The 15,516-nt window shown below is 39.7% G+C and overlaps 1 protein-coding gene across 1 annotated transcript; it reads right to left on the bottom strand.

Annotated features, from left to right (window-relative positions):
* Positions 1 to 2,980: 2,980 nt before the first annotated feature.
* tsnax (translin-associated factor X) lies at positions 2,981 to 13,248 on the bottom strand. The gene is made up of 6 exons (XM_080450488.1): positions 13,145 to 13,248; positions 12,244 to 12,324; positions 12,033 to 12,147; positions 11,463 to 11,593; positions 5,220 to 5,341; positions 2,981 to 4,273 (listed from the first exon to the last, which is right to left on the bottom strand). The coding sequence occupies exons 1-6, from the start codon at positions 13,158 to 13,160 to the stop codon at positions 3,893 to 3,895; spliced, it is 846 nt and encodes a 281-aa protein (XP_080306614.1). The 5' UTR covers positions 13,161 to 13,248; the 3' UTR covers positions 2,981 to 3,892.
* Between the last annotated feature and the right edge of the window lie 2,268 nt (positions 13,249 to 15,516).

Genomic DNA, 15,516 nt, shown 5'->3' with positions numbered 1-15,516 from the left:
AGCTTGCTAATTAGGCTAGATAACCTAAACTGGCCAATGGCTATTTCTTTTTAAACCTAGACTTAGAATTCAATAGGCCTACATTATCACTGCCAAAATTGTGCTGCTTATCCTTATTCAGTCAGAAAAGGCTAATCAAATGAGGTGTGGGCATCTCTCGTTTAGCCTACTTAGGCCTAGGCCTACTTGTTAGGTTGGTTTGTTTGGTCTATTAGGCTATAAAAAGCAGATTTTTTTCCTACTTAAATCAAAGTAGCAGCAGCCTTCTGCCTAATGTAGAAGTAATAGAGTCTCTATTAACTTACAATAAGGCTAAAAGCCCTCAAATTTTCACTTGAGTAAAAGTACCAAAGTATTGGCATAAAAGGGCAACTCATAGCAGTATAGCCTACCAGGGGTCAGCAACCTTTTTGAAATGAAGTTCCATGTTTTTATCTTCTAATCTAGATAGTCAGTGTGCCATAAGTTTAATTATGACACCACATGAAAATAAAATATTTCCAGAGTTTGATCGTCCATATAAATATAACCTGTTTTATAACCTTATTCTTCTTCTACATTTTTTAAGATATTTTATTTTATCCCAAAAATCCTCTCTCTCACACTCATGCCAGTGTGCCAGTGATTACCCTCCCCTGTGCCAATGTTGGCACCTGTGCCTACGGTTGCCTAACCTGGCATTGGCCAGACTGATAACGTGGATTCACTCTTACGTTCCTATACCGGGGAGGAACGTGAGAGTGAATCCACGTTATCAGTCTGGCCAATGCCAGGCTAAAGGTTGCCTACCCCTGGCCTATACCAAACCCTACTTGTGCAAGATGGCCCATTTCACAATTATATTATTGGGTTGTAATTAAAATGTACGAATGTGTTCATTACTTTAATGTTGCAGCTGGTAAAGGTGGGGCTTATTTCAATTACTTTGTATATATAGACTACTGCTGACATAATAAAAGCTACATCATAATGTATCAATCAGTTAAAGAAATCTGCAAAGTAAGTATATTAGCCTATTTAAAGCTGTCAAATACCTAGGGAAATTGTAGAGGAGTAAAAAAGTAAAATATTTTCCAGAGATGTAGTGGAGTACTGTAGAAGTATAAAGTATCAAAACATTTGAAATACTTGAGTAAAGTAGCCTAAAATATAGATGTACATCATGCACTACTTTCCACCACTGTCCAAAAGATGCCTTAAATATTACTTTGAAGATTTGACTAGTTAATATTTCAATTATGTTATTTAATCCTGATTTCTAATCAATATGCTACTTGTTGGTAATAATATGTGTTTCAGGTCCATCATTTATGGATGAGTGTGGATTGTTCATATGTACAGCAATACCATTATTGACCACAGGATGGCAGACCTAGACAATGAAATGATAACTTTACTATGGAAGGAACTGCCAACTTTGTAATATGAAATGACTGAGCATTATCTTGAGGCAATAAAAAGGTAAAGTACAGTATACATGCTTTTAACATGCACAGTACATCATTATCAGACCAAAATGTACCCTTCAACTTCTTGTTTATCCCCCAAATGCCTGGATATCACAAGACAGGTTTTGTAGCAATTTATAACATTTGTATAAATATCGGGCCTTAAATGTAATTTAAAAAAAAATATGTGTTTGGCCCCTCATTTGTAAAAATAAATGTAAATATAAATCAAATATAAAATATATATATATTTTAAATGGTGCCCACACTGCCCAGTGTTCTCAGGGGCCCACTGTTCCGGTTACCAAAAGCCCTGTGCCAATGTGGCACAATAACATGTCTGTTGGGGAAGACATTGGAAAGCCTTTATTTCTGCTTGAATAAGCACAAGAAACAGTATGACAAGGAATTATGATCTGAATTGTGCATACAGCGTTTTATGACCGGTAAGTAAAAAAAGGGAAGGGGGGAGAGAACCCTGGAAAAGATTTTCTTTGGTTTTCTTGGAGCGTGCCGGAATATCTACAAAGGCTTCAAGTTACATACAAACGTGAAGGACTATTTGGGCCTCATGCTTGAATTATAGGCAAGCATATCAGGCTTTAGTGAAGGCGGCACACAGTACGGTGGTTTAGCGCGTAGCTATTCTGGGCCTGTCATAATAGGCAAACATTCTGTCAAAATAGCAGATCTACAATACAAGCTTGTAGATAGGCTATTTATAAGTGTATACAGGGTTTAAGTGGTTAAGAGGAGGATAGGCTGTATGCCAGGCAGTGCCACAGAGTAGGCACGTACACAGTGTACAAAGGTCACATGCTTCCCTCACAGCAACCACTGCTTCTACCTTAGATTATCTGTGTGATAGAGAAGTCAGAAGGCAAGGGGGAGGGCAGAGAAGAGAGAGAAAGATAAACTAACACGCTCAGTGGTGGAAAAAGTACTCAAATGTTTTACTTAAGTAAAAGTACCAATACTGCAATATAAAAATACTCAGTTACAAGTAAAAGTCCAGAATTCAAAATGTACTTGAGTAAAAGTACAAAAGTATTGGCATCAAAATATACTTAAGTACAAAAAGTAAAAGTACTAAAATATTGAAAATAGCAGATCTACAAGCTCACAACGCGTCGCATTGTGAGCTTGTAGATCTGCTTGTAGATTCCTTGTTGTGAGCTTGTAGATTCCTAGATGTGAGCTTGTAGATTCCTAGGCTATTTTCAAATAGCCTAGGAATAAAAATAGGTCTAAAGTGGTTAATGTATGTTTTATAATATCATAATTTATGTCTGAAAAGTAACTAGTAACTAAAGTTTTCAGATAATTGTAGTGGAGTAAAAGTACAATTTTTGCCTCTGAAATGTAGTGGAGTAGAAGTAAAAGTATTGGAAATACTCAAGTAAAGTACAAATACCTCAAAATTGTACTTAAGTACAGTACTTAAGTAAATGCACTTAGTTACTTTCCACCACAGAACACGCTCACACACACATAATCAAGCAGGCTTTAAGACTCGCAAAGGGAGACAAAAATACATGGAGCGTGAATCCTTTATTTACTGTGCATGATATCAATGCAAAAACAACCAGACCTTTATAAAAAACAAAACAAAACATGGCTGCAATACCAGAGTTGTTGTAAAGTTGTTGTTTTTTTAGAACAGTCCTGGGTGGCAATAAGGCAGACCCACAGCTGGCACTGTAACTGTTGATTAGAACAAATGAGTATATGCAACTTATTATAACATATGAACAGTCAAATTGAATAAAAAACAAATTGCAAACAGTATAAACAACACATTGTAAAACTTGAGAGACACAATCACACCGTGAACCACATAACCAATGTAAGACGTGTTGAAGGCGTTTTTTAATGTAACCACTTAAACCATACTTCCTTTTCTCCTCTACACACCAAATCTCTTCGCCGAAAATAGCCGATCTACAAGCTCACAGCGTGTCGCAACTAGATCTGCTATTTCCGCCGAATATTCGCCCAAGCATAGGCTCTATGCACAGCAGCCATATTGGAAAGAAATTGGGCCCCTTCCTTACTTCCTTAACAGGTGTTACCAATGATACTAATGAAGGCTCCATTTAGTGGAGCACAGTGGTTCTCAAACGTTTTGATTTCAAGGACCCCCATAACTCTGAGATTGTACAATTTCTTTTTTTTTATACACTCTCAGAGTTACACACACTCGTAAGGGGTCATTTGGAACACCCTCAAGGAACCATGAGGGTCCCTGGACCACACTTTGAGACCCACTGGTGTAGCAGAGTGTTTCCAGTGAGCCAACATGTACAATATCAGCACCCTGACTCTGTTTGACCAGAATGGCACAGAGCCTTCATTAGTATCATTGGTAACACCTGTGAGGCCCAATTTCTTTCCAATATTGGTGGCTGTGCATAGAGCCTATTGGGATATTAGGGTACAGGTGGTTAAGCCACTCCCTCGTCGTGGTCGATCATAGCTGCTCTGCTGGAGAAGACATCGGCCAACATGTGTTTGGGGATTTCTGAGCCGCGAACGCGGAGAGCGTAGCACGCGTCCTCCACCTTGCCCAGGCTCTGGCGCAGCACGTGCAGCTTCTTGGAGACCTCGTAAGGCCCCGTGTTGCCGATGTAGGAGAAGCCGTCGTGGATCTGCCGCAGGAACTGGCTGAGTTGGAAGGGCGTGTCGATGTCGCCGTTGCCCACGCTGCTGATGCACATCCGCATCAGCTCCCCGGTCAGGTCAGCCACGCCCAGCAGGTAATCTGACGGCGTCACCTGGAAGGTCAGCACCTGTGCAGGTGCCACTGGCAGGCCCTCAACGGAACCCTGGTACATGTGAAAAGGCAGGTTTAGGACGAAGATCAATAGATTGTATATTAAGGTTGGGTCTATCTAGTCTTTAAATATTTAAAATTAAGCATAACAACTTATAACAAGGTTTTTGAAGTATTATAATTGAATTGCTGGTCATAATGCAGTGACCAGCAACACTTTACTTAACACATTGAGTGCCAATCGGAATTATTTCGGGATCCCGTTTTGACGATCCCGTCGGCCCCCATTCTAAAGCGCACACTGAAACTCAATTTTCTCCTTGTAGTTTTTTCTCCTCGCATATCACTGTTTAACATAAACCGTTCTAACTACAAAAATTTAGGTCCGTTTGACACGTGGTTTGGACTGGTAGACGCAGGGAGATCTGGGCGATGTTTACAAACAGTGCAGAGCTTTTAACAATGGCGACGTGAAAAAAAAAAAAAAAAAAAAATTAAACGTTGGCACTGGTGAGTACATTATGAGATTAACCTCTGGCATGGAATGTGTTAAAGGTCATGACTATAAAGTATTATAATTGCATTTATAATGCATTGTAATGCACTTATAAGGCTTCATAACATTCATTATACATGTTTATAATTATCCATAACAACTTATAACAAAGACACTTTATAACTTAAAAGTGCTTATAATGCATTATAGACCCGACCTTAATATACAGTCTTAACGATCAAGGATATGAAAAAATAACCATATGGATTTTGTTTTAAAGATTAGATTTTGGACAGGTAATATCTGGACCAAAATTGAGCCACAAGGGTGGAGGAAATTTGTAATTCTAAGGTTTTACAGCCATAATGACAGCTTACTCATATCATTATATAACATAATCTTGATCAATGTACTAAATGATGATTATAATGATTGCACTAGAACCACAACTTTTTCCAAAATGGAGAAGATAATGGAGTTTAAATGACCCCAAAGCAATTACCTTAGGATCCTCCTTTTCCTTTTTCATGAATACCAGTCTGGCATTGATCTCCTCAAGGCTGATAAGGGTGCGATGGCGGATATAGTGCTGGAAGGAGGCAGCTTCTACATACTCTTGGATACCTAAATTAATAAAAGGAAAAGGCATGGATCAGTCAGCAGCACTGCAAAGAAAATGACTGAAAGATGCAGAAGGGCACCGCATAACAAATTATTGCTTCGTTAAGATAGGATAGCAGTAGTTCACCGCGGTGCATCTGGGTTGGCCAAGCATATATTTATACGAACACAATTGACCCGTGTTCAGGAGAGGAAAGCCAAGCAGGGAGGATGATATTCGTCACTGCATGTACTCCTAAAGGCTGGCTTCATTTTTCTCAATGTAATTTACTGTCAATATTAAAAGAGTATATTTTAGGAAGTACTAGAGGTTTGAATCTTGAGTTTGGGCCGCTACACAGCCCTCACACCTACATCTCACCACCAATCCGACCGATATGCCCATATGGAGATCTCTGCATCTGTCAGTCCATGTCACTTTTATACCCATATATGGAGATCCCTGATGTCATCAGTATATGCCCATATATAGGCATATGACTGGGTTATATCTGAGTCATAATGACGGGCCTCTGTGGTCTGCCGGCCGGCCCTCCCATTAGCCAATTTTAATATAGGTTAGTGAATTCATGGTCACTTAAAAACTGAGAACTGAGGCTAGTCAGAGAACAGGGCACTGGTTATTCATGGTACGCAGGGGAGGTAAAATTACTTTTCTGCATCCAGCAAGCAGAAAGCTTGCTCAGATGGCTTTTTGAAGAGCGCTCTTTGGGGAGCTGTAGGGGTTAAGTGTCTTGCTCAGAATCAGCGACACTTTGACACGTAGATGGGCGAGCCGAGGGTCGAACCAGTGACCTTCTGATTACCAGACTGCCTCTCTACCAGCTCACCTAAAGCCACCCCTAAATAAGGCGGATGAATACTGTGATGAATTGTCCTGTATCTTGATGTACGACTTACTTGATTCAATAAAAATATAAACACATGCATCAGCTGAAACATAGATCAACGATGCAGATAATGATGCACATAAAGACCGTTTCCTGCTGAGATGGCCCCCTTCATTTGTTTTCTGCCCTTGTGTAAGCAACGATCCAATAATCACAGGACGGAAGACTTTGTGTCCCAAGTTTACTTTTGGAGCGGCCATTGAACATCAAAGGACCTCCTTTCTTCGCTCAGCCTCTAACAACAGAACACAACACAGCTTGTTGGCTAATGTAGTTCATCCCCTTTATCTTGACAGCCAACTTTGACCACATTCATTATTTTTCAGCTCAGTCCAACCACAACACTCCAACAGACCCCGTCTGTTCGACTTACAAGCTGCAAAACACTCCAGACATTGTTTTAAACATGAGTCTGTTGTTTTTGTCGTAGTGGTCTTGTGAACCATAAAATGATGGGAGGCTCTCCACAATAGAAACATCAACGTTTAGAGGCAAATTAGAAAAGACACCAAACTTTCACAGTTCACTCACAAGAATACATAATTAAAGTCTAATTGGCAGGAACTTGATCCTCTCCTGGCTTGGATTTAGATAATATTGGAGAGACATTACATAAGGATGATCAACACGTAACACAACCATCCTAAAGTGACCACTGGTAATGGATAAGAGAAACACCCCTCAGGCAGGCAGGATATGACATGAAAAGATTACACAGGATTTGAGACGAGCAGGTGGAGCTCCCTTCAGTTCCTGAGTCTGCTGCCAGGAGCGATTCATATTATTGGCTACTTTACAATAGCTGCGTTTAGGCTACCTATGGTCAAAGAGAAAACCTGAGCAGGGAAAAGGAAACTAGAACAGATATATTGGCACGGCCCATGGAAAAGTCAAGGGCTTGGCAGGCATTGTACACCAAAGACATGACCTGGTAACAATACAATAACAGAATTTGCACGTCACACCATCTTTTCCATTGTAATAAGAATGGAAATTGTAGTGACTTTGATATCAATAAATAGTCTTGATCAGAATACAGATCACTGGATCACAATACATGATTCAGAGGTTACCTGGGTATACCAAGATTATGTACTATTTGACATATTTGAGAGTATAACATGGTCCAACTGAACTCAACTGCCAAAAGAATACATTGTGAAATTCTCTGTTGTATAATCGCAATAACCAACTGCTGTGCTAGGTTTTGGTTAGCAACATAATGCTTTTGGTTCAAAATTGTGTGTGACTCTTGCTGCTAAAAGCAAAGCCATGATACTGTATATTGTATCATATTGCAGCAAAGGTCATTTAACTCTTTGACTGCCCCGGACGGGAATTCCCGTCCGATGGCTCTATGGCTATCATGGCCAATGACGGAAAGACGAAAATATTTAATTTTTTTGGTATTTTTTTGGGGGGGTTTATCTCAAAGGAACTAGGAGATAACGCTATCCAAAAAATTGCTGCTCCATTCACTTCAATGTTAAAAAACAAACAGAGGAAAAATGCACCTTTTTCCTGGCAATGGGACAACACATTCTGAAATAAGTCTGGCAGTGAAAGAGTTAATAAGGAACACCTATATCCATGATAAAGTCACGATATATGAAGGCCTTTTGTGTATTATTGTTTAAAAATGTAATGGGTGACTTGGAGCACAGGGCAGTAAATTCTGTTTAAGGTGCACCCTAGGAAAAACATGCCTCGTCATTTCTTTTTGTACAAGTCTCTGTGTAGGGAGCTGCAGAGAGCTGCAAGCTGGGCCAGGCTTAACAGCTTATCAAAGTGCCGCTTATCCCGGGTTATCAGCGGCAATTCCGTTGAAATTTTGCCCACAATATCTTTAATGGACCTTGTTCAAAAAAGAAAAGCCATTAAACATGACTGGAGACTTACAGTCCAGGCAAGATTATCAGCTGATGGGTGAGAGAGCACGTATACTGAGCTCAGTCACAATGAATGTAGTAAAGATGATAAAAGAATACAAATAAAATAAAACTTTAATTGATGGGAAATGCCACTAGTCACGTCGTCAAGGGATGCAGCAGTGACTCTTGAGTGACCACAATCTAAAAATGACTTCCCCAGCTGCTAGATAACAGCTAAGTCCAACTCCCACTAATGTTTTCCTCTAAACTTCACAGACATTTTGGCTACTCTTGCAAAAACTGATATAGTTGATTCTAGTGGGAAAACAACTTTATCAGAGGGTGTGTCCATCACGTCAACGGCATCAGTGAGCATAGTCACTTTCTCACACAACCATGTGGGCCCATCATTTGACAGCAGATCTAAACCACAGAGGTTGAAAAACTGAAAGGGAATCTGCAACACAAATGTTTCATAGAAATAAATGCACACTTTAGTTTACATTGATGGATTGAGGCTACAGATTCACATGGATGGGAGTGGTTACATGTGCAGAATGTTAACAATACTGGTTCAAAATATCACAAATATCGGTGCAAATGGAATAAGGTGTCCAGATGTACCTTCATACCTAAATCACAAATCTCCTTGGACTGCAGAAATTTCAAATAAATTGAGTATAACGTTTAAATGCCTCAATAATTAATATCAAAATATTCTATTTCTAACTATAGTAATAGTATTCAAGTTTTCTGATCGGAATATGACTATGTTATGCTGAAAACTGGGTGCGATCGATCAGCAGACTGCCTCAAAGATAGATGATTAACTTTTGGGTCAACATGGTCAGGTCAAAGTGAAAGTGAAAATAGATGCACAGAATTTCAGGAAATTTGGTGAGAATGATCAGTAGACTACCCTGACAAGATTATTAACTTTTGGGTCAAAAAGGTCACAATCAAGGTCATACAACATTATATAAGTCAGTCATATCACAGGAACGGGTGAAATAAAGAAAAAGATGATGGTCCGGGAAGGGTTTGATTTAAGTGATGAAATATCTAGAAAAAGTGAAGATTAATAGGCTAAACCAGAGGTTTTCAACTTGTGGTCCGTGAACCACTGGTGGCCCGTGAAGGTATTTCATGTGGTCCCTGGTCATCCATTCAGTAATGTATAAAGTGAAGATTTTTTTGTTCATCATTTTGTTTTGTTTTTGAGAAATTTTGTAATTTGGTATTTGTGTGATATGAGGACAGTGGAATTTAAAACATTATCAGTGGTCATTGGAGGAGGCTTGTGTTTCAATTCCAAAAGTACTTCAAGCTTTACTACAGTAGAGGTCTAGAGGATCAGCTCATTGTCCACAGACTCTTTCAAGAGACATGTATGAAACACAGTCCCTTGTGAAGTTCTGGATGAGTTTTCAGACAGTAAAAGCTCAATGTAATTTACCTTTTCTAACAATGTATTTCTGTGAGAGTGGTATTGCCACACTGGCATACCTGAAGAATATTAATATTATATAACGGTATTATGTAGTAATATGTACAAGGTTGGAACAAGACAATGACATGAGACTCTGTCCCTGACCATCACCACTATAGCCAAGAAAAGACAGACATGGACCACCTGTAATCATGCCATGGACCATTAGTGGTCCATGGACCACTACTTGAGAAGCAGTGCACTAAATGACCTGGTGACCTATAAGATAACGAGTCAATGAAGTCAGTTACTGGGAAGTCTGAGGTCAAGAAATCGTGTCATCATTATTAGGAAATTTGGCCATTTAATGGCATGTGATTGCTCACTCATAAATGTTACAAATCAGTATAGTATCAGTTAACATGAGTTTAATATGGAAGGTTGGATAAAGTAAGAGGAATAGATAAGTGGTTGGTTCTCAACCTTTGTTGAACTCTGGACCACCAGCATATTTCAAGCAATCTTCAAGGGCCACCCCAACCCACCTTTAACTAATCTTAACCCACATATCCCCACCCAACACAACAGTGGTCCCCAGGTTGATTCTTAGTCAGGGTGGTGGTCCCTGGTTCACAATCAGTTGAAAACCCCTGGGCTAAACAGTATGCTATAGATGGCAGCAATATGCATAGCATCATATTTCACAGGCTACTACAGTAAAATCAACAGTGTAAATGTATCTATGAGAGTGTCAAAAAAGCAACCAAATAGACCCATAGTGTTACTTTTACTGAGTGTACACACGAGGACAAACAGGACAGGACAACTGCTCATTCTTTTGGGACTGTCCATGAATTTTCCAGGACATCTAGCTAACCTCATCGTGACGTGAATGAATAGCTTACACCAGAAAAAGCAACCAATATACAATTGTAGCCCTACCTACAAAAATACAATTTATCTCATCATTTTAATGCATTAGATTTGAGTGCGGACATTGCGTTCAGCATCACGATGAAAAATTGAACCCAACAATTTTTTTTGCTTGGACACAGCCATCGAAAGCAACGTAAAGCCTACGCGTCGGCAGTGGAGCACCTTTCATTGATTACAAAGGGAACGGCCCACAACATAATGCTTGATGGCACCAGTGGAGCCTAGACGTTACACTACACTTGTTAGTGTTCACATGACATGAACCAACTCAAATTGTGTGCTATTGGAATATTTGATGGAGTTTTAATCAGTCATCCACATGGCGCAAGGGTAAGGTTTCTGTCTCTAGCTTGGCCGGGCACTCCAACAAAGACTTTTGGCAGTGTCGTTTACAGGACGAAAGCCAGCAGGGGAGGGTGTTCTCTGTCGCTGCATTAGCAGCAATAGAGAACGCCCTCTGGTGCGCTTGTTCAGCTGTGAGCGGAAGTGGGAGCCTCCTCCCAACTGTCCCCATCACCTTTGAGTGTAATCTATATTGGTTATGTATTTGTATAGAGGGCAAGGTCTCCTCCCAACTGTCGTTTTTTTTGTCATTTATGACTATGAGCAGAGATGAGGAGACGATGGAGCTAACGCTATCTGGTAGGCTAGTTGTCATGGTGTAGCCTATCATTCAGATTATCCATATAGCCTATCCTATTGCATGGGTCTTTCAGCAGGGCTGGACTGGGACAAACAGTTGGCACTGGCATTTAATTGCCTATCAAATCAAGTATTGTCGGGGAACAGGGCTGCACATATACTGGACCCCTGAATATAGGTTAGCCCATCTAGACCTGAGGCCGATTCTAAAAACGCCTTCTAAATCCTGACCTAAGTTTTCTGAAAAACTTCAAAATATTTATTCAAAAATTACAGTTTACTTTACTGGCCCAATCTCAATGAACAATGAAACAGAGTCGTTTTTCTTTTTCTTTGTAGGCTGTATGAAAACTCACCTGGGGTGAAAGCTCTGTGAAATTGGTGTATGTCCTCTCCTCTCAGCTCCTCAGCAATGAGACCAATCTTCTGCCTCACGCCATCCAATTTTTCATCCGCCTCCTTCAGAATATCGTTGGGATCTGGCACACTACCAATTAAATAAGTACATGATCTAGTTAAGAATATAATGAGTCCAATTCTACTTCACTTAACTATAAATCAACAAAATACAGACTTACCTTGACAGCAGTTCATGTTTAAAAATAAACATTAACTGTAATTAACCAGAATGCCTTAGCAGCTTTAGCAGAAATAGCAGCTCAATCATTAGTCCTACTGAATCTCTTTTCCAATTGATCAGAAAACAAAACCAGTGTAGACTTAAAAAAGCCAATGACATACAGCCTGAGTTCCATTCCTTATCAGGAAAACATGAATGCTTAAACTGAGTGGCATTACTTCATGAACCATTTAGGTGAATCAAATGATTTTCCAGTTTCAAGTTCAATTTTCGTATTAAAAGAAATATACAAGACCAGATTATGCAAGCCTGCAAGAGGCCACTTCTAAAAATAGGAGAGAAATACCTCGTCACTCTGTGCAAAAGAAAAATGGTCCTCTTGCTTTCAATGGTGACGTCTCGGCTGATCTTGACAAGTCGTTCATATTTATCATGTTTAGTGTCGAGCTCCTGTTGAAAAACTTAAGAAGAGCCAACATTAGATCAAATACAGCATCCATGTTGCTAAAGTGCAGAGTTATTGATGAAAACTGGGACTAAGTTCTTGTGGTACCTACCTTTGAAGGAAGCAAGGATGGGTGAAGAAGACAGGTTGATGTCCTGCAGTGCGTCCGTTCTTTTCCGTGGACATTTGTCACCTGACATGATGAGAAAGTTAAAAGGTTATAATGGTCTACCAAAAAAGGTTGCTGTAAAAGTATTATTCTATTGCACAACAAGGCTTGATCATTCCGACTCATCAGAAATGTGAGAGTATTACACATTTGGAAAGGCTGTATACGAATTGATTTAAATAAGCAGTCAGTACACATACTTTAAAACAGGGCTACTCAACTTAAGATGGCTCAGGGGCCACTCAGCAAAATACCAAAAGTCCAAGGGGCCGCCATAAAAATGACGGTCCTGTTTTGGATTTTCGATTTTGTTTTGTTTTAAAACATGGATCTTCAGCAGGGGGTCCAGAGAGATCAGAGTTACTACAGGACCCCCAAATAAACATGAATCGAACATGTTAAAGCTGTACTATGTAACTTTCCTCTTCTACCCCGGATTTGAACCCGGTTTTCTGCGCACATACGTGCTGATATTTTTACCATTGAGCTAAAAGAGCCTGCCTGCTTGCTCAGGGGGTAAACTAAACTGAGTCTTTTTTGTCAGATCCTGCAGTCTTAAAGCGAGACAAGTCATATTGTATTTAAACATACTCTACCATACAAATTACATTTTAGTCATTAAAAATAAGCTCTAAATACAATATGTAAACAAAGAATCAAAACATTAATTCACACACCAAAGATGGAAGTGCTGTCAAACAAAAACCATGAAGCCATCAAAGCCATAACATAGTTAGCTACCGTATGTGCATCTTGGCAACGCACATGCGTTGCCAAAATCTTGCGGGCAATCCTATTATGAGAACATTCAGTCACTTAGTTCAGTGTAAAATGTAGAACCTACCTTCTTGTTTACTCATGACTTAAAACTAGTTTTAATATAAATGTTTTAACGTTGCAACGTTACAAGATGTGCTAAAGATTAGCTGCTTCGGCTACTGATGCCAGATTTTTAAACTAAGGTGGCTAGATCAAATGCCTTGCAGTAAAATCAACGCTTATTATTGGGGTCACTGAAAACATGTCTGGTTTTTTGAGGACAGGTTAATGTTGTCTGGCACATGTGAGACAAACCATTGATGGAAAATATACATATTATCCAGGAGAAATACTTTGTAGCCTATGCGGTTTAAATGACAGGCATCTACACAGACCTCATTCCACAGTGGGCTTTTGCGCTGTTTACTTGCGCAGAAGAAGAAGAAAGAGAAGTAGTCGTTGAGAAATGCATTGTGGGCGATGTAGTTGCAAGGCAGACCGTCACCCCCACTCCGCTCCTCACCCAGTAGAAGCGCTGAAGCAGAGGTCGTAGGGGTGGCTGACAGCGTTGCCATGTCCACTTATTATAAGTGACTTTGGGCTAGTTTTTTTTGTAAATTTGCGTGAAAATATTGGTATAGTTGCGGGTTGCGTTTTTTTGGGGGGGGCTTGTTTCTAAAGTGTAGTTGCTTATTTGGGTGTGTTTCCTAATGTTTGAGAACCAGTGTGGTTCTCAAACATTTTCATATCGAGGAACCCAAAATTAACATGTATTTGTCCACGGACCCCCATCTGAAAATATTTTGTGCCAGGAACCCCCTTGTCACTTTTCCCCCCCAAGATGTTTTTTGAAAATAGCAGATCTACAAGCTCATGTAGCTTGTAGATCGGCTATTTTCATTACTTCTTAATATTTGTTTTCTAATTTATGAAAAAAAACGTTTTTAATTTATTCATGAAAATCTTTTGAAAAGACATTTACTCGTGACCCATGTGTCCGCGACCCACAAATGGTTCCCGACCCACTTTTTGGGAAACAGTGCTCTATAGGCTGGGGGGGGGGAGCGGTATTACAGCACAGGCGGGGAGGGGACTCTTGCCAAGTGTGTACGTGCCGCGCACCTAGTGCCAACTTGTGCTTTCTGAGGACACGGCGCGCTGCAGCAGCATGATGGAGGTGTTACTGCGCTGCTGCAGCCCAATGATCCATGTTCGATTCAGACAGCGATTTGTCATTTGTAAATACAATGCTTTGGAGATCATTTCTAGATTATTATTATTTATGTCTTTTAAGTGAGAGATTGATGACTGATGAGATATTAAAATAAGATCGGATGCCAAAATAAAGTTGTTTTTCCTGGATATCGTGCTTATATCGTTAACTAATAATAAACACAATATTCTTTTGTTTGTTGTATGAATGGAATTTCACATATGCACGAGTGGAATGAGAGATAGTGTTGCCATATTTTGTGAGAGAAATAAGCAACCAGGTTTAGGAAAACAAGCCCAAAAGAAGCAACTAGGCTACATGAGCACTTTCAACCTATTTGAAAATAGCAACGCGTTGTGAGCTTGTAGATCTTCTATTTTCAAAAACTCTTGAAATAAAATGTGGAATATATGGAACATTTTTAGCAACATTCTAACAACAAAAGCTCCCTGGCACAAAACATTTATGAAAATATTTGAGAACCACTGGTTTAAAAAACTATATTTAAAAATTTGGAAGCAAGTACACTTTAGAAACAAGCCCAAAAAATGGAACCCGCAACTACCAATATTTACAAGCAACTTTACAGAAAAAGAAGCCCAACGCCGACATGGCAACACTGGAGAGGGGCTGTGTACTAGTGACGGCTAGAAGGCTCTGGATCTGACGTTTCCTGCTGCTTCATTCTACATTCCGTGGTGCGGCGGTGTCGCTCGCCCAAAAATCGCAGATCTACAAGCTCACAACACATAGCATCCACCACGAACTTGTGAGCTTGTAGGTCTGCTGTTTTCTATACGCGACACCGTCGTACGACGACGAATCAGGGCATCAAGGGGGGCGGGGTTTGCATGGATCACATCAGTGTTGCCATGTCGGCTTATTATAAGCGATTTGGGTTTCTTTTTCTGTAAAGTTTCTTGTAGATATTGGTAGTTGCGGGTTGCATTTGTTTCGGCTTGTTTCTAAAGTGTAGTTGCTTGTTTAGGCTTGCTTCCATTTTTTTTTTTAATTATTATTAAAACCAGTGGTTCTCAAATATTTCCATGAAAATGTGTTGTGCCAGGGAGCATTTGTGTTGTTAGAATGTTTCAAAAAAATATATATTCCAAATCTTCCACATTTTATTAGTAAAAATTATTTTGAAATTATTATTATTATTGGCTATTGAAAATAGCCAATGCACATAGGTCTAAAGTGCTCATGTGGCCTAAGTTGCTTCTTTTGGGCTTGTTTTCGTAGAC

Source organism: Gymnoscopelus braueri (assembly GCF_963280865.1).
Source record: "Gymnoscopelus braueri genome assembly, chromosome: 14".
In the NCBI taxonomy this organism is placed as follows: Eukaryota; Metazoa; Chordata; class Actinopteri; order Myctophiformes; family Myctophidae; genus Gymnoscopelus; species Gymnoscopelus braueri.
Note: the sequence above shows the minus strand (reverse complement) of the source record. Positions and strands in the feature narration are given on the sequence as shown.

Coding starts and splice junctions, on each gene's coding strand:
- tsnax (XM_080450488.1), bottom strand. Junction 11,594..12,032: donor CTTTTGCACAGAGTGACGAG/GTATTTCTCTCC, acceptor TTTAATTGGTAG/TGTGCCAGATCCCAACGATA. Junction 4,274..5,219: donor AGGAAAAGGAGGATCCTAAG/GTAATTGCTTTG, acceptor CACATGTACCAG/GGTTCCGTTGAGGGCCTGCC.